The sequence below is a fragment of the Passer domesticus genome, chromosome 32 (genome assembly GCF_036417665.1).
Source record: "Passer domesticus isolate bPasDom1 chromosome 32, bPasDom1.hap1, whole genome shotgun sequence".
Taxonomy (NCBI): domain Eukaryota; kingdom Metazoa; phylum Chordata; class Aves; order Passeriformes; family Passeridae; genus Passer; species Passer domesticus.
This window is the reverse complement of record NC_087505.1, coordinates 1,803,584-1,828,465: the sequence shown is the minus strand read 5'-3', so window position 1 is coordinate 1,828,465 and position 24,882 is coordinate 1,803,584. Positions and strand designations below refer to the sequence as shown.

General features: G+C 62.8%; 4 protein-coding genes across 5 annotated transcripts; 2 read left to right on the top strand and 2 right to left on the bottom strand.

Moving 5' to 3' along the window:
- Positions 1–139: 139 nt before the first annotated feature.
- Positions 140–3,997, top strand: IL6R (interleukin 6 receptor). 2 transcript variants are annotated; one of them, XM_064401485.1, is made up of 10 exons: positions 140–335; positions 1,360–1,605; positions 1,688–1,811; positions 2,148–2,332; positions 2,413–2,573; positions 2,646–2,790; positions 2,871–2,914; positions 3,028–3,106; positions 3,189–3,297; positions 3,374–3,997. In XM_064401485.1, the coding sequence occupies exons 1-10, from the start codon at positions 245–247 to the stop codon at positions 3,561–3,563; spliced, it is 1,374 nt and encodes a 457-aa protein (XP_064257555.1). In that variant the 5' UTR covers positions 140–244; the 3' UTR covers positions 3,564–3,997. The 2 variants fall into 2 exon arrangements, with proteins under 2 accessions (XP_064257555.1, XP_064257556.1); XM_064401486.1 differs by having other exon boundaries at positions 144–335; positions 1,708–1,811.
- Positions 3,998–4,449: 452 nt separating this feature from the next.
- Positions 4,450–8,966, bottom strand: SHE (Src homology 2 domain containing E). The gene is made up of 6 exons (XM_064401675.1): positions 7,976–8,966; positions 7,269–7,395; positions 6,158–6,466; positions 5,557–5,707; positions 5,350–5,469; positions 4,450–4,930 (listed from the first exon to the last, which is right to left on the bottom strand). The coding sequence occupies exons 1-6, from the start codon at positions 8,357–8,359 to the stop codon at positions 4,744–4,746; spliced, it is 1,278 nt and encodes a 425-aa protein (XP_064257745.1). The 5' UTR covers positions 8,360–8,966; the 3' UTR covers positions 4,450–4,743.
- A 2,312-nt stretch (positions 8,967–11,278) lies between these two features.
- Positions 11,279–18,930, bottom strand: UBE2Q1 (ubiquitin conjugating enzyme E2 Q1). Its single transcript, XM_064401415.1, has 13 exons — positions 18,354–18,930; positions 17,467–17,571; positions 17,073–17,177; positions 16,706–16,756; positions 14,691–14,831; positions 14,050–14,134; positions 13,569–13,629; positions 12,975–13,065; positions 12,830–12,888; positions 12,534–12,582; positions 12,297–12,392; positions 12,095–12,161; positions 11,279–11,704 (listed from the first exon to the last, which is right to left on the bottom strand). Exons 1-13 carry the CDS (start codon positions 18,777–18,779, stop codon positions 11,673–11,675), a joined length of 1,368 nt encoding a protein of 455 aa, XP_064257485.1. The 5' UTR covers positions 18,780–18,930; the 3' UTR covers positions 11,279–11,672.
- Positions 18,931–19,147: 217 nt separating this feature from the next.
- On the top strand, positions 19,148–23,373 carry CHRNB2 (cholinergic receptor nicotinic beta 2 subunit). The gene is made up of 6 exons (XM_064401411.1): positions 19,148–19,346; positions 19,720–19,865; positions 19,972–20,016; positions 20,305–20,414; positions 20,531–21,491; positions 23,119–23,373. Exons 1-6 carry the CDS (start codon positions 19,304–19,306, stop codon positions 23,287–23,289), a joined length of 1,476 nt encoding a protein of 491 aa, XP_064257481.1. The 5' UTR covers positions 19,148–19,303; the 3' UTR covers positions 23,290–23,373.
- Positions 23,374–24,882: the final 1,509 nt, after the last annotated feature.

Below are 24,882 nucleotides of genomic sequence, written 5' to 3'. Positions count from 1 at the left end.
CCCAAAAAAAACCAAAAAAAAAACAAAAAACCAAAACAACCCAAACCAGTTTTTTTTTTTTTTTTTTTTAATTAAAAAAAAAAAAAAAATGTTCTGCCCGATCCTGCCGTGTCCCGTATCCGGGGGAGGGTTCGGCGGAGGGGCGGCCTTGGCTCGCCCGGCCCCGGGCGCACGTGCCGCCCCGCCCCTGCCCGGTTTCACAACCGCGGCCGCCGCCGATGTTTTCCTCCCCGGGACCGGGCGCATGGCGCGGCCGCCGGGGCCGCTTCTCCTTCTCCTCCCTCTCCGCTTCCTCCTGCAGCTCGCCGCCGCCGGGCGGCCCTGCGGCCCCGCCGGTGAGTGCGACTGGCCGCGGGCCGGGCGGGAGCGGGGCTGGCCCCGAGCCGCTGCCCGAGCCTGGGCCTCGTGGGTCCGGGCTCGGCGAGGGGACACACGCGGCTCCGTGCCTGCCCCGCCGGGGCTCAGCCGGGCCGGGGAGGCGGGCGGGTGGTGGTACGGCACCCCCGGGGGCTGGGGGCTGTGTCCTAGTTCTGTGTCCCGGTGCTGTGTCCCGGGTGCTGTGTCCCGGTGCTGTGTCCCGGTGCTGTGTCCCGGTGTTGTGTCATATCCCTGGTGCCGTGTCCTATCCCGGGTGCTGTGTCCCGGTGCTGTGTCCCCGTGCTGTGTCCCGGTGCTGTGTCCCGATGCTGTGTCCCATCCCGGGTGCTGAGTCCCGGGTGCTGTGTCCTATCCCGGGTGCTCTGTCCCGTCCCGGGTGCTGTGTCCCGGGTGCTGTGTCCCGGTGTTGTGTCATATCCCTGGTGCCGTGTCCTATCCCGGGTGCTGTGTCCCGGTGCTGTGTCCCCGTGCTGTGTCCCGGTGCTGTGTCCCCGTGCTGTGTCCCATCCCGGGTGCTGTGTCCCGGGTGCTCTGTCCCGTCCCGGTGCTGTGTCCCCGGTGCTGTGTCATATCCCCCGGTGCCGTGTCCTATCCCGGGTGCTGTGTCCCGGGTGCTGCGTGCGTTCCCAGCAGCAGGAGGAAGGGAACAGCAGGTTCACGCTGGCCACTGACCTTTGGAGGGAGCCGGGAGCGCTGCCCAGGCCTCACCCGGGCTGCCGGCCAGCGCAGTCGCTTAACCCCTCTGGCACTGGACTGACCCCCACCCAGGGACTCCCGGGACCACCGGTCCCAGTGTGCCACCTTCCCTGACTGTGCTCCCCGCCACAACGTGAGGAGCCACTGCTGCTCTCCAGCTCAGTGCCCTGACCCCCAGCACTCACCAGGCATGGGGAGCAGATGGTTGGGTGCCTTCCATCTCCAGGGCCACCCACCCGGCCTGGGGTCTCATCTTCATCCCCTGGTCCCCTCTTGTTCCTCCAGGACTGCCGCAGGACACGGTGTTGGGCCACCTGGGAGGCAACATCACTCTGACCTGCCAGGACGAGGTGCCCGCAGATGGCACGGTGCTGTGGCAGGTGGAGGAGCAGGGGGCAGCGGGGAGCTGGGCACGACAGCTGGCAGAGGGAAACACGCTGCTCCTGCGGCGGCTGCGCTACAAGGACTCCGGGCACTACAGCTGCTCCGTGGGGAGCCAGCTGCTGCGCTCCCTGCGGCTGCTGGTGGCAGGTGGGTCCACGCTGGGGTGGGAACGTCCCTGGCAGCGTTGCCTGTGGTGGCCCCTGTCCCCCAGCACCTCCCTGCCTTGCAGAGCCCCCTGAAACTCCCCAGGTCGTCTGCTACCGGCGGAGCCACGACAAGGATGTCCTGTGTGAGTGGCCGCAGCACAAGAAGCCATCCCCAGGGACGCTGGCGACGCTCTGGGTGAAGCGGAGGTGAGTGCTGTCACTGCATCCACCGTGGGACCCCAATAGGACAGAACATGTCCCTGTCCATGGACCCTTTCCCTGGTGCCTTCTGGGACCCCGTGGCTCAAGCTGCCTGCCTCTCTGCAGACTCTTTTCCTAGCAGCTGCGGGTAGCTGGGAGTCCACAGCACAGGATGTGTTCCTTCTTTATAGCCCCGTTGCCCAGTGCTGCCAGGGACCCCATGGCACAGAATGTATCCCTCCCCACAGACCCTTTTGCTGACCCCACATCATAGGACATGTCCCCCACGGCTGCCCTGTGCCTAGAGCATGCCGCAGCCCCCCCTGAGCTGTGACCCCGCAGGTTTGTGGCCGAGAATGCCACAGAGCAGCAGTGCCACTACTTCTCCAAGGCACGGAAGTTCGTTTGCCGGCTGAAGGTGCCACCTGGCACCGATGATACCAAACCCCTGGTGGTGTCCACGTGCGTCAGCAACGGCGCCGGCGGCTCGGCCGGCAAAGACAAAATCATCACCCTCAGCGGTGTCTGTGAGTGCTGCCCGTTGCTGCTGGGAGCTGGGGGGGCCGAGGGTGCAGTGCGAGGCCCTGAGCCCCCTCTTCCCCGGCAGTGAAGCCAGACCCCCCTGTCAACGTCACGGTGGAGGCTGTGGAGAAGGCGCCGCAGCGGCTGCAGGTGAACTGGTCCTACCCCCCCTCCTGGGACCCCCGTTTCTACTGGCTCCGCTTCCAGGTCCGCTACCGCCCCGAGCCTGCCCCGACCTTCACGGAGGTGAGACCCCGCCTGCTGGCGTGCTGCCTGTCCCTGGCCAGGCTGTCCCCAGCCCCGTGTTGTCCCCTCCAGGTGGATCAGGTGACAGCGACGTGGCTGGACATCCGCGACGCGTGGCGCGGGACGAGGCACGTGGTGCAGGTGAGGGCCAAGGATGAGTTCAGCCACGGCACGTGGAGCGAGTGGAGCCAGGAGGCCGTGGGTACCCCCTGGACAGGTAGGAGGGGAGCGTGGGGCCCTGGGACTGGGGGCTCAGCGTGGGCTCTCCCAGTTTCATACTCGCCCCCCGCTCTGCAGACCCCTGGGACCTCACCTCTGAAATGGAGCCTTTCAGCTCACAGGTAACTCAGCCCTGGGAAGCATCACACGCTCCTCAAGGGGTCTCCTTGTGGGACACGGGGACACCAGGGCATGAGGGCTGACCTGTCCCATTGTGCCCCCACACCTTTTGCAGGTCCCCATGGAGGATGGCACCTATGGGGTGACACTGCCCCCCAACCTCTTCAGGCAGGATGATACTAATGGTGCTCGTGGTGAGGAAGGATTCCTGGACTGGGGCTGGGGGCCAGGGACACCCAGGTCCCTTATCCTCACAGTGAGCCCATTCTCCGTCAGGGTCTGTCATGGAATCCAGCACCCAGCCTGTGGCATCCCCCTATGCCTTCCTGGTCACCGGGGGCAGTCTGCTCCTTGGCATCGCCCTGTTTGTTGGCATCGTGGTGAGGTGAGTGCCAGGGGGGCTGGTCCAGGGGGCTGTGTCTGCCCCCTCCCTAACCTGCAGCTGCTCTTCTCCCCTGCAGGTACAGGCAGATGTGGTTGACAAGTGGGCAGGAGACAACCAAGCCCGAGGGCGAGGGGCAGCACATGCTGGTCCCTCTAAGCTTACCCCCACCCACACTCAGTGACACCCCTCTGCTCTCACAGCCTGCCCCCTCAGCCCCTGGAGTGCTCCACACAACTCAGGCAGATTATTCCTCCTCAGGGCAGTAGCCAGGGGCTGAATACACTGGCAGGTGTTTGGATGGGGGCCCCCAGGGCTTCGATGTAGCTCTGGGAGCAGTTCTCCCCCCCTCACTACCTGGTGGCTCTGTGGCTGGGACAAGCCTCTGAGGAGGAGAATCAATGCCATCCCCCATGGGGAATCAGCTGGGAAAAAACTCAAACTGGGTCCTGGGGGCACCTTCAGCACCATGGCCGGGCTGGGATGGCCAGGAGTGACAGCACTGGAAGCATGGCTGCACCAGAGCTTGGGAGCTGGCCCAGGACTGGGTCTGGGGTCCTGCAGGGAAGGGCCTGGTCCCTACAGTGCCACAGGGGTCGGGGAGGGAGGGCCTGGCTGGATCAGCCCCACACCTCTGCTCCTTTTTAAATCATATGTTGGAGAAACGGGACGATGTGGCTCAAATAAATGCTTTGGATTTCTACTGGAGTGGCTGCTGGGAGGAGTGGGGTGGCAGAGGGGTCGCTGCAGCCCCCCCATCGCCTGGGACTGGCTCCAGTGGGGTTGTACCCCCACTTCATTCACCTTGCTGTACTCCAACTGTGCCTCCCCAGGCTGTGCTCCGTGGTTCGCTGGTGCCTCCCAGGCTGTGCCAGAGCCCCCCAGCCCTGCAGCCCCAGCCGTGCCTCCTCTGCCTGGGTTGTGCAACACCCCGGGGAGCTGCAGCTGCACCCAGGCAGGAAACCACAGGTCGAGGGAAGAGGGTGCTCAGGCACCCTGGGGACAGTGTTCCTCTTCCCTTCTGCTGGCCCCCTGCTATAAAAAGCCTGGCAGGATGCAGATGTGCTGTTGGGGGAGCCCCAGTACCCCTGGCCCCCAGAACTGGTGATTGCCAGCACCAGGCCCATCCCAGACCCCCACGACCACTGCTCCCTCTCAGCCAACAAGTTTATTTTACTAGATCATTACACATCCCAGCCTCGCTGCATGCCCCCAGCTCGGGCACGTGGGCAGCCCCGTGACAAGTCTGGCACAGGGTGGTCAGGACTCATCCCAGCAAAAGGGACAAATCCAGCCCTGCTGGAGCCCAGCAGTGGGGTCCCTTCAGGACTGGAGACACGGCAGGGCTTCTCTCACTGGACCCTTCCCGTGGTACGTGCCCATGGCTGTCTCATGCCACAGGGGTGGGGAGGGGGTCGCAGACCACTCGGGGGCGGCACCAGCCGACGCTTAATGCAGCTTGCAGTGCACGGGGTGCAGCAGGGCCATGTGCTCGGCCCCCTTGAAGGGCAGCTTCTCCGTGGAGTAGTAGTGCACGACTTCGGGGATGCTGGCGAAGACGCCGCTGGCCTGGCTCAGCGTGTACTTGTTGTCCTTGGTCTGGGCCACGATGATGTGGACGCAGCCCTGGCTGGTCCTGGGCGGCCGGCAGGCATCAGTGCTGCCGCCAGCCCCCCGGCGCCCGCCTGCCCCGCGGCCGTATCCACCCCTGTTTGTTCCCGTCCCGCTCTGATTGTTTCGGCTCCAGGGGCTGCGCTTCCTCAGGAAGGAAACGCCGCTGGCGCTCCCGACAATGTGCCGGGGATGGGGGGGGGGGAACACGCCGTACCCCCCCCCACTCCGCCCCAGCTTCGCCCCAGGATGCCTGGGTCCCCCCGTGATTCCGGGGTTGCCATCCCTCGGGATCTGGGTGCTCCCTCCCCATCAGAATTTTTGGCGTGAACAACCCAGGGTGGGGAGGGGAGCTCCCGCCGAAGCAGCGCCCCAGAGTGGGGATTCACCCCATCACCCCAGGGTGGGGACCCCCCCCATTTCTGCGGGCACCCCGACACTCACTTGAGCGCGATGGAGTACTTGCCGCTGCCCGTCTCGCTGGTGCGCACCAGGTACCCCGCCTCCCGGCAGGGCTGCAGCCGGCTCTCGGCCTCAGCCCGCGTGATGGCCCCGTGGAACCAGCTGCGGAGGGGGCACGGCGAGGGGAGGCTGAGCACCGGGCCCCCTCCTCGCCCCGCTCCCCACGCCTGGATCGGCCTCGCTACTCACGGCTGCTTCTCCAGGGCCAGGGCGGGGTCCACCCGCTCCCCCTCGCTGTGCTCGGTGCCCGCCGGCTTCAGCATCTTGGGGGTCCAGCTCTTCTGGCGGAGGTGCTGCCGCTGCGTCTCCTCCTTGGGGCGCTCCGAGCCCTCAAACTGGACTGGGAGGGACAAGGTGTGAGCCCCCAAAGCCCCACCTCCGCTTTTGATCCCCATCCCTAGCTCCATCCCTGTCCCCATTGCCAGTCCTAACCCATTCTCCAACCATGTGTGTGTCCCCATCTGGTCCAACACCCCACCATGAGAAGGGACGTCTTCAGTTACATCAGGTCGTTCAGAGCCCCATCCAACCTGGCCTGGCAGGCATCACCTCTCTGGGCAGCCTGTGCCACCCTCAGCCCAAGAAAATCCTTGTGTCTAAAGTGTCCCTTATGGTCAAAACCCATTGCGCCTTGTCCTCTTGTGACAAGCCTTGCTAGAAAGGTGTGTAACATCAACCACAAGCCACATCACCTCACATCACATCACCCTGTCCCTGCTGCCATCCCCATTCCCACCCCACGCCGGTCCCTTCCTCCCACCCTCACTCCCATCCTGTCCCTGTCCCCTACCTGACAGCGCTTTGACAATCTGCTCCTTCTTCCACTCCCAGGGCTGCTCATACTCCCCCGCCGGGCGCTCGTCGTTCTCGGGCAGGCGCCCATCACCAGCCCTGACCCTGCGCTCGGGGGTCCCCCCGGCCACCCCCTCCCCAGGCTCATAAGGGGTGTCATAGAGCTGTGGCCCCTTCCCCGCCGCCTCCTTGCCCCCCAGCCTCTTGGCAAGATCCAACTTGGCACCCCCCTCCCCAGGCTCTCCAGGGCCGTCCAGCAGCAGGATGGCTTTGACCAGGGGATCCTTGGAGCCACGGCGACGGATTTCTGTGGGGAAGAGGGACGGTGGGTCAGGGATGGGGCTGCGTGTCCCCCGAGACCCCCCCAGTCCCACCAGCAGCCCTCACTGAGGGATGTGCTGGGCACTCCACGCCGACAACGCCCCACTGGGAGCCAGCTCGGGAGGAGCTGGAGCAGGAAGGGGCCCATCCTCATGGCGCCTGCTCTGCTGTCCAGCCCTGGGGCTGCTGGCGCCACAGCCCCACGCCACTGGGGCCAGCTGGGCTCCACGGCAGCAGGATGCTACACCCCAAGCTGGAGCTCAGCAGCGCGGGCGGCCAACCCCAGGGGCTCGCCCCTCCCAGCCCCCCGCTTCTCCCCACGGCGCCAGTCCTCGCCGAGCAGCCTGGGCTGCCCCGCACGGAAAAAAAAAAAAAAAATCAGCAGCAAATCTTTTATTTCCAGCTTCCGGCCCAGTCAGTTCCTGTTGTTGTGGCCAGCTGGACGGTGGCCACGCCAGCCAGGGGTGTCGCTGGCTGGGGGGCACGTCCACTGGCAGCTCTTTGGGGGGTGGTACCCTGGGATGGCTGGGGGGGCATCGAGGGCTTTGCAGCGGCCACATGCGCCCGCCGGGCGATGGCAGCAGGTCACGGACACGGCGGCCAGCACGGGTCAGTGTCCGGCCTTGCTCCCGCTCCTTATCTGGCCCCGCGCAGCCGCAGGAAGCGGCCGAGCTGCTTTCCTGTTCCCGGAGCCTCCTGCTCCGGGGGGCTCCGAGGGCAGCCGCGGCCTCCCGGCCGGGGAGCGGTGCCAGCTGCGCGGCCGTGGCACGGCTCAACGTGGCACATACCTGTGATCATCTGCTGGGCGTCGTAGGGCTCCATGTACCCGTCGTTCTCCCCCAGGCGCTCGGCGTCCCGCTGCCCCTTGGTCCTTTTGGCGTCGTAAGGGTCTGCGTAATCCTCCAGGATGATGACCTGGGCAGAGAACAGGCATTTCTGGCTTCGGGGGGCCGTGGGGACCCCAGCAGGAGAGCCAGGCAAGGAATAGGCACACTGGGGTCCCCCAGGGAAGGATGGCATCTTAGCTGGGAGCCGTGCCACAACCCCAGATGCACCCAGTGGCACCTTTGGGTGGGGACAGTCCAGACCATTCCTGCGCCCCTCAGTGATGGTGAGGAGCCTGGGGGGAGCTCGAGGACCCTTGTGAGTGACAGCAATCCTGCTGACTGACTCCTAGTCCTCCCAAGGCTGTGCAGGGTTGAAAGACCAGCTTCCCAGAAAAGTTTTGCATCAGCCTTTGTTTAACCAGCAGATGAGCTCCGGGGTCAGGCTGGCTTAGGATGAGGATGCCCAACGATCCCCCCCACCCTCGAATGGGTGATGAAGGGCAGCTGGGATGAAGGCAGCTTTGAAGGAATTTAAAGGCAGTGGAGCCGGGCAGGATAAAAGGATGAAGTCAGCCAGGCTAATGAGTCGGAGACCAAAGCAGTTAAAGCTGCCAGCGCTTCACTCTCCCATCTCCCCCTCTGCCCCCGGCTCCCGGTCCCTGCCTTACCGTCTCTGTCTTGGGGGGCTTCCCCTTGTCCTGCTCGGGGGCAGGCAGGCTGGCAGGCACGGCTCCGGGGTGCCCCTTCCCGTTCTTCTCGGAAGCCTCCACCTTGATGAGGCGGTTGATGTAGGTTTTGGAGGGTCCCTCCGGCGTGCCTCCCTCCGCTCGCGAATTCTTCCTCATCTTCCCGGTGGCGGCCTGGAGCAGACCCTGCAGGTTGTCCCGTGACAGCCGGCTGCCCCCTTCCTTGCCACCCCCGGCCCCCCGGCAGCCCCCCAGCTCAGCGGTTGAGTTCTTGCGGCTCTTCCCGAGGCTCCCGCTTCCCGGCCGAGCCTTCTCTGACACCGTCTTCAGGTTGGATGGGAACTCCTTGAACCACTTGGCCGCCATGGAGCTGGGGAGACGCCGGGTCCCGCAGCCCCCCGGGGGCTCCAGGACACCCCCTGAGTCGGAGTCGACTCAGCCGGGGGGCGCTGGGCAGCCCGGCTGCCCCCAGCCCTGGGAACGGGATCCTCTGCGGACTGGGGCCAGCCCGGGAGCGGGGATGCGGGCCGGGGGACCGGGGCCTTGGTGGGGGGCTCCAGGCGTCCTCGGCCCCGGCGGGGACAGCTGGTGGGTCCCCAGGGGTGCCGGGGAGGAAACCGCGTGCCCTCGGAGGTCCCTGGCCCCGGGGAAGGGTCTCGGAGGGGGCCGGCGTGTCTGCTCCAGCAATGGGGTGAGTCGGGGGGTCCCGCCGGCTGTCGGAGGAGTCCGGCCGGGGCAGTCCCGGGGGGGTTCCAGGGGTGCGCTGCCCCTGCGGACGGGGCCCGGGGGGGTCTCTCCGAGCTCCGGAGGTCCCGGCCGGGAAGGGGCAGCCGGGGGGTCCCGTCGCGGCTCCTCGGCAGGGCCCGTCTCCGGGGGCTTCGGGGCTTCGGAGAGGGGTCAGGCCGGCCCGGGGGGCCCCATGCGGCTGCGACGGGATGGGCCGGGGCCGGGCCGGGGCCGGAGGGGCCGGAGGGGCCGGAGGGGGCGGCAGGGCCGGCGCTCCCCGCCCAGATCCGGAGGGGCGGCCCCGGGAGCGGCGCGGGCAGGCGGCCCCGGCGAGCCGTGGGAAGCTCCGGTGGGGGTCCGGTCCCGCTGGGGCTGCGACCCCCCGGGACCCTGCCTGGCTGATGGGACCACCGTACGCACGGATCCCCCCGGACGGACCGTACGAGTGGACCCCGCACAGAGACTCCAGGACAGCACAGAGCAGCGAGACCCTCCAGAGACCCTGAGGACTGAGCCTGGGCAAGGCTCTGCTCATGGGTGGGGGCTGCACAGCCCCCTGTGCACAGCCGCCTGCACAGGGACCTGGTGCACATCACCCCTGCCCAGCCCGGCCGGGCACAAGCGCTGTCACTCTGTGCCTCACACCACTCCAGCCAAGCTGTCACCTTGCTGGAAGAGCGAGCAGACCCCGTGGTTTGGGCTCCTGTAGTGCCAGGGGAGCCCTTACAACAGCAACCTCCCCTCTGCAGCTGCACGGGAAGAGGAGAGGGATTTGTGGCAGGATCGCTCCCACAGCTCCAGGATGGGAGTTTGTGCAGAGTACGGGCTCCTCTCCTGTACAGAGGGAGGTGCTGGCTGCTGGCAGGGCTGTAGGAAGTGATGGCGATTTCCTGGCTGCTGGGCAGGATGTGCCTCGCAGGGCAGCGATGCCACTGGCAGGCTGGTGCCCGAACTGCCGTTGCGATCTCAGCTTGGCCTTTTCCAGGAAAACTAGGAAAACTCTGCTTCCCCGCCAGCAAACTCGGGTGCTGGTTCCTTTTCTTTCCTTCAGAAGGCAGACTTCAGTCCTCCTTAATTCAGTCCCCCTCAGTTCAATCCCTCTTACTTCAGTCCCCCTCAATTTTTATGGGGCCTCAATAGGACAGAGCAGCACTCTCCTGGTGGCTTTGTGCTGCAGTGGTGTTCACACCAACGTGCCACATTTCTCCTTTGGGAAGATTTCCCCCGTCCTTGTTCTCTGCCAGCTCCCACAGGGATGTGCCCTGCAGGGGTGCAATGACACTGGGCTGGTGCCCAAACTCACCTGGCTTCAGCTTTGCCTTTTTGAGGCTTAGGAAAACTCTACTTCCCCAATCCCAACCCAAGCCCATCGCTGGGCTCAGCAGAGCAGCCCCTACTTCACCAGAGAAAGCCCCACAAGTGTTTTAAACCTTCATTAAACTCGGTTAACCTGCTACCTAGAAAGTTCCTGAGCTAAAAGTGGGAACTGAGTGCAGCTGTTTCTGCCCCCCAGCCCCAGGTACCAGGAACAGGGTTGGAGGGGACCCAGAACCCCAAGAGATGCTGGTCTGGGCTGGAGGACACAGGGCAGAGCTGCTCAGCTTCACAAATCCTCTGGTCCTTCAGCAAAGCACTCAAAAATAGTCCCCAAGATGAGGCCAGAGCCGCTCCTGCAGCTGTGAGTAATCCCTCTCCTAACAGCATCTTTTTATGCCAAGGCTCTGAGCAGGACAGAAGCAGCTGCTGAAGTAGATAATGGAGTTCTGAGGCTCTTTGATTTTCTAATGACTTTTATTCAAACACAGTGAATTAATACGCATGGTTCCATCTTTGACACTTCTGTCCTCCAGACGAGGACGTGGCCCAAGTTAGAGGAGCTCCAACAGCCCAAATCTCCTTCCAGCTGACTCAAAACAGGGCCGTGGGGATTCAGGGAAACAGGCCACAACTGCAGCAACCCCATCCACGGGGGGCTGGGGTACAGAGGAGAGCAGGAACAGCTTGAGGGGGGTAAAAGAAAACCCCATAGAACGGGGTGTTCACTGCTGGAACAGGTCCTGGCCAGGGAGGGGGCAGTGGCAGGACAGAGCCCCGTGCTCCACTCCCTGCAGAAGCTTGCAGCCACAGCAGGGATGGGGACAAAGGGCTCGGCCTCCATGCGTGGCTGGTGGGGAGAAACAGGACAAAGCTCAAGCCTCAGCTCAGCTTACTGCTCAGCAAGAGGACAGGGAGATGTGTGGGGTGGGAGATGGCAGCCCTGGGATGCACCCACAGACCCTTCCTCCACTGCAGGAGAGGGCAGCCTCAGATCTCCCCCTCTGTGCTTCGAGGTGTAAGTCTGCAGTTTATACAGAAAAGCTGGGTTTGCCCAGGGAAGATGGGGCAGAGACCCTGCTCCCTTCAAAACACAAAAGGGCTTTTCTTCTCCCAAGGCGGTTGCACCAAGTCTTGGGCAACCACAGCTCCACTGACTGCCTCACCCTGGGACCAGGGCTGCAGCAGGGTTTGCAGGGCACAACCCACCCAGCAGGAGCTTGGAAAAAATTAGTTAGACCAGCATTCTCAAATTAACAAACTGTAATTTTTCTCCAAAGATACATTTTCCATACACATCCATCATACACCGTAACAAAAAAAAGCAGTGTACATGAAATAAGAAAATAAATTAAATCCATAGCATAGGTAAGGAGGATGCTCTAGACTGGAGTAGAGTCAAAAGTTTCCAGCAATACAAGAGGCTCAAGAGTTTGTTTTAATAAGAATGCCTGCTAGCACGGGCCCAGCAAGTGTTCTGGGTCAGTCCAACTCCTTAAACAGTTATTTAGAGTTTTGAACAGCCAGTATTGTCCTGCAACAGGCAGAGCTATTACATCCTGGGAGAAAGCCAAGAGGCATCACTAAGATCCAAGTAGAGCATCCAGAAGATATTCAGATTGGTCCTGCAGCATCCACATTAGCCATCCTCCTTGGGTGGTGTATACCAGCCTGGAATGAGGAGAGATGTGTGAGGCAGGAAACTGCACCTGGAGAAGCTGTCAAAAGCAGCCAAGTCCCACTTCTAAAGGGCCACATATTCCTGATTTCTGGGGGACTTTTCCTCTGGCTGACTTCCCAACACCACACAGGCAAAACACGGAATCATTCAGGTTGGAAAAGACCTCTCAGATCAAGTCCAAGCCATCAGTGAGGTGCTGCCTCTAGTTACAGCCACCAGAGCCCAGCACTGGCAGCAGAGAGGGCAGCAGCCACACTGTGTTACAGCAGCTGCCACTGCTGCTGTCACCTCTGCACCTAAGGCAGGATAAAACTCGAGTGGCTTGTCTGGAGAGCTCAAACAAGCAAGGGAAAATGCAGGCCCCCTCCCTCAGCCCTTACCATTCTTCTCATGGATCTGAACCAGGGACTTGTAGGACTGCTGTGCTCTTGTCAGGCTGTACTGGTTCTGCAAGGGAAGGCAAGGAGAGCGTCAGTCCAGCAGGAACCTTGGGGAAGCCATCCCACACACCTTCCCTGTGTGCCAGACCTGGCTGTGCCCCCGTCTGCCACCCCCCATTCTCCTACACTGGCCAGGCCTTACCTTGTTGGCTCCAAACTGTACTCGTGCCTTCCCTTTCACCAGCGTTGCACTGATCTGCATGATCACCGACTCGATGGAGTAGGCACTACTCCAGCCCTTAGGGATGAAACACACAGTGAGGCCACACCTGTGCCACCAAAGAGCCTTCCCCAGCCCTGGCAGGCAGTGGGAGGGCAGGGGCTGTCAGGAATACAGAGTGTGGTAGGCAGAAGAGCTCCCCCAGGGACCAGCACTCACCTGTTTCGTAAGCAGCTCCATGCAGATGGCACCACCACCCAGAACATACCTGGGAAGGAATCAGACAAAGTTACCACACACAGACAGATGTGATGGTACCCACCCGCTGCTCCAGAGGTGAAACACCTTCTCTGATTAGATTTCTGATGGAAAAAAGAATGCTAAAAACTCCATCACTGCTGTCTGCTTCCCAATGGCAAATCCATGTCAAGGAAGTCACAGGATTGCACAGCTCTGGGTAACCCCAGTGAAAACTGCTGCAGGAAGCAGCACTGCAGAGACAGACAGTTACTCACCCCCCTGACAGCACCGGGGATACAACCCTTACAAATGGTGGATCAAAAGGAAAGTTGTCCTGCAATGAGAGAAGGGAAGCAGAGCCATTGAGTTCTCTGATGCCTCGCCGGCTCAGGCGTCTCTCGGGGAGAGGGGGAGCCTTACTTTAAAAGAGAAGTTGAGGAGGATGAAATCTGTTCCTTCTTTCTCTTTGAGGATTTGAAGATCGTTGTGCAAAGCGCTGTCCTCGTCAACCCTGTGACAGGAAAAGCCCAGAGGGTCAAGGCAAGGCTGTGCACCTCAGGCCAGCCACGCTCGCTGCCACCACACCCCGGAGCTGCCGTACCTGCACAGCCAGGCAGCCACGTGGGCAGCACCCAGCATTCTGCTTCTGGTTTGCAGAGAAGACCATCACACCCCTTTTCCATGCTGCCAGCTTAAAAATAAAAGCTGCCTGGCCCAAGGAAAAGGCAGCACTGGTGTCTGGAGGGTGTGAAAGCTCAGGGTTTGCCTGCTGCACCTCTCTCCGGACTCTAGGAACAGCAGAGACTTGCAGAGCCCTCCAATTACCTCATCTTGTCTGGAGATATCATCTCCTTTTTGTCGTGGAGACAGCAAGCCAGCTGCCTGAGAGATGCTAACTCAAGGTCTGCTTGGTGCTCCCCTGCCATGCTCACATCCCCTCTGCTCACACGGATTTTCTGGTCCCATCAACCAAAACCCACCAAAAAAAGCATGATCCCAAGCTGGGCCACCTACTTCAGGAGTTTGACGTTCCAATCGTACAGGCTGTCATTCACTAGTTCAACTGCATAGTATCCTGCAAGGAGAACACAGGGGGGTCACTGTGGGGGGACACTGAGAGGGGGTGAGCCATCACCCAGACTTCAAACTCCCTGGGCCCTGCAGCACAACTTCATTTGGGCACTGTCCCTCCATGAAAGGCAGTGCCTGTGAGGGCAGCAGGCTCTTCCTCTGAGTCCCTGGGCTCAGGAAAGGAGTAGGAACACCATTCCCCTCAAAGTCAGATGATTCTCTGACCCACAGCATGCTCCTCACTTCCATCCAGCAACGGCAGGGAAGAGAGAGGGTAAGGTGGTTTTTTTCACTCTTGACAGAGCCACAGCCATCCAACGCTGTGGATCCTCCCCCTCAGCTGAGCAGCACAGCCCCAAGGCCCACTGGGTACCCCACGGGAGGAGGAGGAATCCTCCTGCCCAGAGCTCCTGGCAGCACTCACCGCCCTTGAAACTTGGTGATCGGTAAATATCCCTGAGCTCCTTCATTAGCCGGTCAGTGGCCTGCACAGACCCAGACACTGCACCCTGCAAGGAACAGCGAGGGGAAAGTTGTATTGTTATGCTGCACCCAGCCATGCCTACTGCTCTGTGAGGTCAACACCTGAGCTACAACTCGGTCCAGCCTCTGTACCAGGCTGTATCCTCCCTGTCACCTCTCAGCCTGTCCCTCTTCCCAAATGTGTCACCTCAGGCAGCAAAGCTGCAGCAGAAACACCTCTGTGTCCTCTCTACTGTCTTAGAATCTTAGCCCAGGGGTACAAAAGCACAATGCACCTCCACAGCCTCAGGTGATTGTGAGGGCACAGCTCCTGTGGCAGAAGGGAGCCCTAGATCTTGCTGCAGGACTGCCCCTTGAGGCACCCATGCCCCTGGGGTCAGCCAGTGCCCTCCCTGAGCTGCAGAGGCAGCTCACAGACTCCTCTGCTTCAGCCCCATCAGCCCTGGAGAACTGGTACTGCTGCACCTTTGGCTGGGGACAGCCCCTCTGATTTGGGGCTGGAGGGCTGGCAAGGGCCTCCATCACTCTTGCCCTTGAGTCCCTCTGCTTCCCCAGCCCACCTGCCCACTGGGCGACACGTACATTTAAGTAATCTTGCCTCTGGTTCTTTTTTATTTTCTCTAAAATGGCCAAGTTTTCCTTCCCAATGCCTTCATCCTCCGTCTTTCTCCCATCTGCCGGCTCTTCCTCTTTCATCTCATAGTGGTCCAAGTCCTCAGTGTCCTGGGAAGGGAAGAGGAAAGCTCAAAGAGATGTGCCTTTGCTCCTCCCTGCTCTGAGTGCTGAGCTGCCCTGACCCAGGAAGGATTCCTAGTGCAACTCTTTCAGCACAGAAGTCCCAGCTCCTGATCTGAGGCACAAATAGAGCGGAAGGCACAAGGTCTGGGCATTGAGCTGGGCTCATGTGAGCTCTTTGTTTGCTGGATTCTCCCCTGCCACGTCTCATTCCTGTTTATAATGACCCATTAATCTCACTCCTCAGCAAGCCCCACGTAACCACGACCCTGTGTCCTGGCACACCTGTGGCTCCAGCAGCTTGTGCCAGGCTGCTGGGTGGCTGGAACAAAGCACAGCCCCCTGGCACAGTGCTGCCAGGCCACCTGGGCTAGCCAAACCCCAACAGGGACACAGGAAGAACAGACCCCTGCACCCAAATCCAGCTGCAGGGGATGTTATTCCCTCATTCCCTTCTGCAGGGATTTCACAGCAGGTCTCTCGTTAGATCTGCTCAGAACACCCCAAGTGTAATACCTGACCACAGAATAGCCTCTGGCCCTCACTGTTTCCAAAAATAACACGTAGCAATGCAAGCCCCAGATGGGAAAAAAAACAGTTGCAGCCATCTGGGCCCACTGCAGAAATCTGTCCCCGTGCACACAGGGTGCAGCTGCCTGGAAGTGGCTGTGGGCATGCACAGCTCCAGCACTGGCACTAAATCCTCTGATTTAGTGTTTACTAAGTGTTTACTCTGGCCTCTCTGGGCTGGTCGTGGCTACTGAGCAGTGTTTTTGGAAGGCCATGGACACTTTTAGACTCACACGGGAAAACAGATCCTCCTAGAAAATCCCTCGAGGAGATTAACCTGCATAATGAATCTGTGTGCCAGGACACAGTTCTGCTGCTGCACTCCTCCACACAGCTGAACAAATCCCACAGCTCAGCAGAAAACCTTTGCTCCACACGAGCCTTCTCCCTCCACAACGCCTGGCATTAGCAGAAAGCACAAGGGGGAATGCTCAGCTCCTCAGGATTTATTTTTCCAGCCCACAGGAGTGGAGGCCTTGCACACACTGATTTGCCATAAAGCTGCAGATTTGCAGATTCACAAGGTTATGCTGGTCCCAGTTTAACCCTCCCCCTTTTCCCTGTGGACGCTAGCAAAGCCCAACCTCAATTTAGCAAGCAATTAACTTTGCCAAAACCCCCCAAGTGCTGGGGTGCTGCTGCTCAGTGACCTGCCCCCAGGCTCCACAGCACTGCTGACTCAGTGCCCGTGCTGTTCTCGTGTCTGAGGCATTGCTAAACGTCACCATGGAGATTCAAGATTATTCCACCCACTTCCACAGAGCTCTAAACTGCAAAACCAAACAACCAGAGCCTGTGGGTTGTGCAGCAAGGTGCCCTCAGCCTGCAGTGAAGTGTGGCTGCCTCCACCACTGCTGGCAATCAGCTCACTTGCACACTCAGCCACCTGACCTCATCCTCTCTGTGGGAGTTCCGTGCAGCAGAGATTTCCCTGCCAGCAACAGCAACCCAGAAACCCATCCCTCTCACAGGAATTTCAGGCTTTGGAGAAAGAACAGCATGTACTGCCCAAGCAGCTCTGCTCACAGCTCATCCTCATGCCTCTGGAGGCCACATGGCCACGCTCAGCCCCTGTGCTCTCCTGGGGTTTGTGAATATGTGGAGCCCAGCTGTGCCTCAGAATCCTCAGCATCAAAATGCCAAGAATTATCCAGCCTTTGGTCCAAACTTCCCTGTCTGGTGGCCACAAGCTTCCCCCAGGCTTCTACCCCTGTATCCTTGCACCTTTCAGCACCTTTCTCCTTGTGCCCAGCTCTCTGGCACATATCCTCACAAACTAAGGTGGCACTTACCTCTGGCATCTCTTCATCTTCCTCCTCAGAGGACACCTCCTCCTGGGTGCTCTGTGGAGAGGACAGGGATGGAGATGGTGTGGTCAGCATCCTGGGAAAATGCTCTTCTGCCTTCCCAGATGCTTCCAAGGTGAGGCCAAACAGGGATGAACAAGCAGAACCAAATTAAAAGCAAAGGGCAGCTGAGAGCCTTCACAGGAAACAGCACCAAGGCCCAGCAGAGCATGTTGGCATCACCCAGGACAGGAATCCAAACTCTCACCCACTGTGTTCCTCTTCTGGTAACCCCCAAAAGCCTCCAGAGCAAACACCAGGGAACTTGTAACTTGTTTTCTGAGCTCTGGCAGCCTCCTCCTGAGCCACTCACCTGTTCAGCCGGCAGAGGCTGGTCCAACATTTCAACATCTGGATGTTGGGGGAGGTTGTAGAGTTTGCACAGGTCAGAGATTATTCGCTTCAGGTGCTGCAAAAGCTGTCCAGAGAAGAGAGGGTCAGCCAAGTGTGGGGAGCTCCGTGCCCTGCTGAGCCTCAGCCCTACAGCCAGCCAGCAAAGGCCCCACTGACACAAGCAAGGTGCAAAATCCCACCCCAGCATCAAATGATGTCAGACAAGTTCACCCCGAACATCTGGAACGTTGATGAGACCAGAGGCAACCCCCACTTCAGGCAGCTGGGGACGTGTAAGCAGGGAGCTAACCCCCAAAAGCTGCCAGCAGGGAATTAAGCCCCCCAAAAGCTGCCAGCTGCAGAGCACATCTCACCAAGGTGTTTCCTTTCCTGACTTCCACCAGCCTCTCCAGGATAGCTGCCAGGTTGGGATCGTCTGACTCCACAGACCAGATGGGGGGAACAGCTGGATAAGACTCCTGCACAGGGGGAGAAGGGGGTGTTGGTGGCATGGAGGCTGCTGAAGACCCCTCAGAGATCAGCCCACAGGTGACTGACCCACCCTGCAGCATAAACCTGGGCTGAGGGCAACACAAACCCCAGCTGGGACCACGCTGGGCTGGCTCTGGGCTGCGTCCCCCTGGCCCAGGGCTGAACACAGAGTGGGGACAGAGGCGTTTTGGCCACCCCTCTGCCCGTGGAAGGCAGCAGAGGCAGGACACCGAGGGCATCCCATGGGCTACTCCACCCTCAGAGCTTTGTTACAGAAGAACCTGGCAGAGCAGAGGCCGGGCAGGAACCTTCAATCCAGGACAAAGCTCCCAACGTGCCCCTCCAGAAAACCCTGGCTGTTAGCCCCATCCAGAACCTACACCAGGGGCGACCCAAGCTCTGCCAGCCCTCCTGGTCCGGAGACACAAACCAGGGGGAACTCGTGAGCAAAGAGGGCATGAGCACCGAGCCCTACAACACCGGGAGCCCCGCAGCACCGGGATCCCCGCAACACCGGCGCGGGTGAGCCGGGGCAGCGAGGAGGATGCCAAAGGGAGACCGGGGAAACCCTCCCAAACAAACCCGGGGCAAGCAGGGGGAACGGGAGCGCTCCGAGGGGCTCCAGGCCGCGGCACGGGCAGCGGCACGGGGCTGGGGGGCTCCGGACACCGCGGGGAACGGCGGCGGCCACCGGCAGGGACGTTGGGGCGCAGGCCCGGCTCGCCCCCCGGGCCCCAACGGCGCCGGCCCCGCCGCCCCCGGGGCTCACCGTGATGTTGCAGTGGATGCGGACGGGCCCCGGCGGCGGCCCCCGGGAGGCGGAGGCGCCGGCGCGGGCCCCGGCCCCCGGCACGAACTCGCAGCTGATCTCGTCCGGGCAGGCGCTGCCGATGCGGAACCGCTCGTGGCCGCGGTGGAAGATGGACTCGAGCAGCCGCAGCTCCCGCCTCAGGAGCCGCCCGGCGGGGGCCGCCGCCACCTCGGCGCCGCTCCGCCCGGGTCCCCCCGCCGCCGCCTGCGCCCTCGCCGCCTCCTCCGGCCCCGCCCGCTGCATCTTCCCATGGAGGGACCCGCTCCGCCGCCGCCGCCGCCGCAGCCCCGGAGCCCGCCCAAGATGGCGGCGGCACGGCCCCGCTCCCGGAAGTGCCGTCGGCGGAACGGGCGGGGCGGCGCCGCCGGAAGCGTCGCGCGACATGGGGGAAGTGACACCCGGTAAGCCCCGGGGAAAGGGGGCGGGGCCGGCGGGGAGCCCCGCCCCCGCCCGGAGGGGTCACCGGGGGTCACGGGGGGCACCGGGCGCGGCCGAGCGCGGCGGGGACGGGGCTCCGCAGGGCCCGGGGGCACGGGGCTCCGGAACCCCGGCGGGGACGGGGCTCCGGCACCCGCTACGGGCGTGCGGCGGCGCCGCGGGGGCTCCGCTCCCGGCGCGCACCCTCCCGCTCAGGTCCCGGCGCGGGGCTCCGCCGCCCCGCTGGCCGCGCAGGTGCGCCGGCGGAGCTCAGAGCCCGCCGCCGTGTCGCCGGGCCGCGGCGGGGCGGAGGCGGGGGCGGCCCCGGTGACGGCGGCGGTGACGGCGGCGGAGCCGGAGCACGGGACGGCCCCGGCACCGCCTCCCGCCCGGGGCCGCCCCGCCCGGGCCGCCGCCGCCGGCTCCAGCACCGCGGACAGCGCCCGGCCAGCACCGCGGACAGCGCCGGGCGCCGGTACCGGGCCGCCCCCATGGCGCTGCTCCGCGTCCTCTGCCTGCTCGCCGCCCTCCGACGTAAGTGCCGCGGCTCCGGGGCATGGCACCGGCACGGGCGGGGAGGGCAGCGGGCCGGGCCCGGGGGCTGCGCCTGTTGCACGGTTCGGGTCCGGGGCGGCGCCGGTACCGCGCTGCCGGTGCCACCGGGTGGGCAGCGAGCCGCAGGAACGGGGAGGGAACGGGGAGCGGAGGGACCCCCGGCGCTGTGCAGCCGCTCGCCCCCCACTCACGGCGCCGCTGTGACACCGCCATCAGCACGCACCCCACCATCCCCGCCCCGGGGCTGCCGGGCAGAGCCCCACACCCGGTGCGGGCTCCGTCCCGGGGGTCCCCGGAGCCTGGAGGGGGGCCCTGCCTGGCAGCGTGGCGCTGAGGCTCGGCCGTGCCGCAGGGAGCCTGGGCACGGACACGGAGGAGCGGCTGGTCGAGTACCTGCTGGACCCTGCTCGCTACAACAAGCTGATCCGGCCGGCCACCAACGGCTCGGAGCTGGTCACCGTGCAGCTGATGGTGTCGCTGGCGCAGCTCATCAGCGTGGTGAGTTGGACGGGGCTCTGCTCCCCAACCCCACCCCGGGGCAAGCCAGGGGGCCCCAAAGCCTCCCGGCAGCCTCCCTGGGTGACTGGCCCTTCTGTCTCTGCAGCACGAGCGGGAGCAGATCATGACCACGAATGTCTGGCTGACCCAGGTGGGCACCCTAGGGACTCTGACGTGGCCCTGAGACCCCTGTGTCCACCCCGCCTCCCACAAACCTCCCACAAACCCCTAAATTTTGGCGAAATTGGGGCAAAATCGGGGCGAAAATGGGGACATTTTCTCTCCTGCCTTGAGACCCACCCCTATCCCATACATCCTGTGTGGGACCCTAATATCTACCCTGCCCTGTATAGCCCCCCATCAAGCCTGTGTGGCACCCCCGTGTCCCCCCTGTCCTGAACCACCCCCCTGCCCCTGTCCTGATCCCACCTGTCCCCAGGAGTGGGAGGACTATCGCCTCACGTGGAAGCCCGAGGACTTTGACAACATGAAGAAGGTCCGCCTGCCCTCCAAGCACATCTGGCTGCCTGACGTGGTGCTCTACAACAAGTAGGTCATTTTTAGGGGGGGGCTACGTGTTCCCCAGCCCCACCCAGGGCAGGGGGCTGTGTTGTTGCAGCGCTGGGGCTGGCAACAGCAGGACTGACAGCATGTCCTCGCCCCAGCGCCGATGGGATGTACGAGGTCTCCTTTTACTCCAACGCGGTGATCTCCTACGACGGCAGCATCTTCTGGCTGCCACCTGCCATCTACAAGAGCGCCTGCAAGATCGAGGTGAAGCACTTCCCCTTCGACCAGCAGAACTGCACCATGAAGTTCCGCTCCTGGACCTACGACCGCACCGAGATCGACCTGGTGCTGAAGAGCGAGGTGGCCAGCCTGGACGACTTCACGCCCAGCGGCGAGTGGGACATCGTGGCGCTGCCGGGGCGGCGCAACGAGAACCCCGACGACTCCACCTACGTGGACATCACGTATGACTTCATCATTCGGCGCAAGCCGCTCTTCTACACCATCAACCTCATCATCCCCTGCATCCTCATTACCTCCCTGGCCATCCTTGTGTTTTACCTCCCGTCCGACTGCGGCGAGAAGATGACGCTCTGCATCTCCGTCCTGCTCGCCCTCACCGTCTTCCTCCTGCTCATCTCCAAGATCGTGCCGCCCACCTCGCTGGACGTGCCACTGGTGGGCAAGTACCTCATGTTCACCATGGTGCTGGTGACCTTCTCCATCGTCACCAGCGTCTGCGTCCTCAACGTGCACCACCGCTCGCCCACCACGCACACCATGCCGCCCTGGGTCCGCACCCTCTTCCTCCACAAGCTCCCGGCGCTGCTCTTCATGAAGCAGCCGCGCCAGAGCTGCGCCCGCCAGCGCCTGCGCCAGCGCCGGCACACGCAGGAGCGCGCCGCCGCCGCCGCCCTCTTCGTGCAGGCCGGTGCCCACAGCTGCACCTGCTACGCCAACCCGGGCGCTGCCAAGGCCGAGGGGCTCAACGGCTACCGGGAGAGGCAGGGCCAGGCGCCGGGCCCCGCGGCGGGCTGCAGCTGTGGGCTGGAGGAGGCGGTGGACGGCGTGCGCTTCATCGCTGACCACATGCGCAGCGAGGACGACGACCAGAGCGTAAGTCGAGGGGGGAGGCTGGGAGGGGGCAGTGCTCAGGGTGGCCAGAGGGACTGGGGCAGTGCTCAGGGTGGACAGAGGGATTGGGGCAGTGCTGAGGGTGGCCAGAGCTGGGGGCAGTGCTCAGAGTGGCCAGAGGGAGTGGGGCAGTGTTCAGGGTGGCCAGAGCTGGGGGCAGTGCTCAGAGTGGCCAGAGCTGGGGGCAGTGCTGAGGGTGGCCAGAGCTGGGGACAGTGCTCAGGGTGGCCAGAGGGAGTGGGCAGTGCTCAGGGTGGCCAGAGCTGGGGGCAGTGCTCAGGGTGGTCAGAGGGATTGGGGCAGTGCTCAGGGTGGCCAGAGCTGGGGGCAGTGCTCAGGGTGGCCAGAGGGACTGGGGCAGTGCTCAGGGTGGCCAGAGCTGGGGGCTGTGTGCATCTGGGAGGGGGCAGTACTCAAGGTGGCCAGAGGGAGTGGGCAGTGCTCAGGATGAACAGAGGGATTTGGGCAGTGCTCAGGGTGGTCAAAGCTGGGGGCAGTGTGCATCTGGGAGTGGGCAGTGCTCAGGGTGGCCAGAGGGAGTGGGCAGTGCTCAGAGTGGCCAGAGCTGGGGGCAGTGTGCATTTGGGAATGGGCAGTGCTCAGGGTGGCCAGAGGGAGTGGGGCAGTGCTCAGGGTGGCCAGAGCTGGGGACAGTGCTCAGGGTGGCCAGAGGGAGTGGGGCAGTGCTCAGGGTGGCCAGAGCTGGGGGCAGTGCTCAGGGTGGCCAGAGGGAGTGGGGCAGTGCTCAGGGTGGACAGAGGGATTGGGGCAGTGCTGAGGGTGGCCAGAGCTGGGGGCAGTGCTCAGGGTGGTCAGAGGGATTGGGGCAGTGCTCAGGGTGGCCAGAGCTGGGGGCAGTGCTCAGAGTAGCCAGAGGGATTGGGGCAGTGCTCAGGGTGGCCAGAGCTGGGGGCAGTGCTCAGGGTGGCCAGAGGGAGTGGGGCAGTGCTCAGGGTGGTCAGAGGGAGTGGGCAGTGCTCAGAGTGGCCAGAGGGATTGGGGCAGTGCTCAGGGTGGCCAGAGCTGGGGACAGTGCTCCGAGTGGCCAGAGCTGGGGGCAGTGCTCAGGGTGGCCAGAGGGAGTGGGACAGTGCTCAGGGTGGCCAGAGCTGGGGGTGGTGTGCATTTGGGAGGGTGCAGTGCTCAGGCTGGCCAGAGCTGGGGTTGCAGGCAGAGCTAGGGGGTGCAGAGTGTGTTCTGGCTCACGGCTGCACCACAGGCAGTGATGTGCACAAGGGGATCCCTGCCTGGCCCCATGCCCAGTGAGGTCCAGCACTGATCCCTGACCCACCACTGCAGTCCCAGGCTGAAGCAGCTGCTCTGGAGGCTCGCAGGAGGCCTGGCCCTGCACGGCAGTCAGGCTGCAGATTCTGCAGAGTCCCCTCCCAGCCCTGCCCGCTGGGGAGATGTTTCCTGGGCTCAGCAGTGCGGGTGACAGCAGGGGGATGAGCCCCATGAGGCCCACAGCAGGCTGGCAGGCAGCCCCAGGAGCTGCAGTGCTGAGGGAGCAGATTGGAGGCTCTGAGATATGCCAAATCCCCAGCTGGGGCAGTGTCAGGCAATACCCAAGGCCCCAGCCTGACCCAGCATTTCTCCCAACCCCGTGCAGGTGAGTGAGGACTGGAAGTACGTGGCCATGGTCATCGACCGCCTCTTCCTCTGGATCTTCGTCTTCGTCTGTGTCTTTGGCACCGTTGGCATGTTCCTGCAGCCCCTCTTCCAGAACTACACCACCAACTCCCTGCTGCAGCTTGGCCAGGGCACCCCCACCTCCAAATAGCATGGGGAACAGCCAGTCCCAGGGCCACAGAGCTGGGCACTGGGCTCAGGCAGCCCCTGCAAACCAATAAATACTCCCACAGGAGCGGGCTGGTTCCATCTGGTGTCATTTCATCCCACACTGTGCTCTGCAGGCCTGAGAGAGCAGGATGCAGCCGGGCTGGGGTGACTCTGGCTGTCTGTGACCAAGGTAAGAGGCTAGGGAGGCATCATCTCTGTGAGAGGAAAATCCCAGCTGCCGAGGGAGAGAGCAAAGGAGCGTGAAACCTGATCCATGGGGGCATGCTCAGCTCTCTCCCCTGCTCCTGGGAGCACCAGTCCCTCCCTGCATCTCTTCTCACACCATGTGGGGCCAGAGCCCCAGGCTCAGTGGGCAGCCCCTGGCTCCAGCTGGTGCTGCCAAGCCCTGTGCCAGCTCTGGGGCTCCCAGGAGATGACAGAGCAGGAGCAGAGGCAGAGCTGCTCAGCTCTGGCTCCGAGTGAACACACGGACCAAGCAGGATGAGGCTATTTTTATGTTCTACCTGCAGGCAGGGCAAGGGCAGCAAGTGCCAGGGGCTGCTCCAGCTCCATCTTCTGTTCCACTCCAGGCTCTGCGTGCTGGAGCCAAGAGCAGGCACAAGGAAAAGGAAAACACAATTAATCAACCCAAGCTGGGAGCTGCTGGCCCCACCGTGGGTCACTGGGCTGACACCATGGCCAGCAGCACTGCCTGCACTCCCTTGGCCAGCAGGAATTGGCCTCGTTGGGGAAAACTGAGATGGAGTGTTTGCTATAAATACCACTAATCCCCGGGGCTGGGGGGAGTGGTGGTGGCGGGGCCTGGCAACACACAGGGCCAGGGGAAGCTGCACGCTAGAAATTAATTTAAATCCCGGCACTTCACCCAGCCAGAGAAATCCCAGCTGCTGCAGCTGCTGCTCCCGGAGCTCAGGGGTGCACCCCAATACCTAAATGGTAAGGGATTTGATCCTAAAGCAGCCCCATTTCAGGGCTGGTCCCAGTTCATCCCACCTCTGTGCCTCCTCTGCTGCTGGTCCAACCTCAGGGAGTGCAGGATGGGGGGGTCCTGCTGTGCCCCGGGGGGGAGTGGGGAGCTGTCAGTACTGGGAAGGTGTGGGGAGCACAGCAGGAGCCCCCACAGCCTCAGAACTGAGCAGCTGGAGAGAGAGGAGCCCCCAGCCCTGCCCTGGGCTGGGTGCCAAGGCAGTTCCTTCCCCCCACAGCTCTGTGTGGCAGTGGATGCCCACGGGCAGCTGCAGGCAGGGGGAACATGTGACAGCTGGGCTTCCAGCAAGTGCTGACCCTGCGTGGCCCCAGCCTGGCTGTCCTGTGGAGATCCACAGCCAGAGCTGGGTCCTGCTCCCAGCCTCAGGCTCCTCACTGGGCTGTACTTCCATGCTAACAGGTCTTGTCTCTCTGAGACAGGACAGACAGCTCTCATCCCAAGGAAAGCCAGCATTTGCCTTGTACAGGGAAAAGGGCTGCCTCAACAGCACCCAATAAACTTGCTGTTGGATGGCTCAGCATTGCTACTTCTCACCTTCCACCAGCAGCTCTGGCCTGTGGCTCAGCTCACACAGACACAGGACAG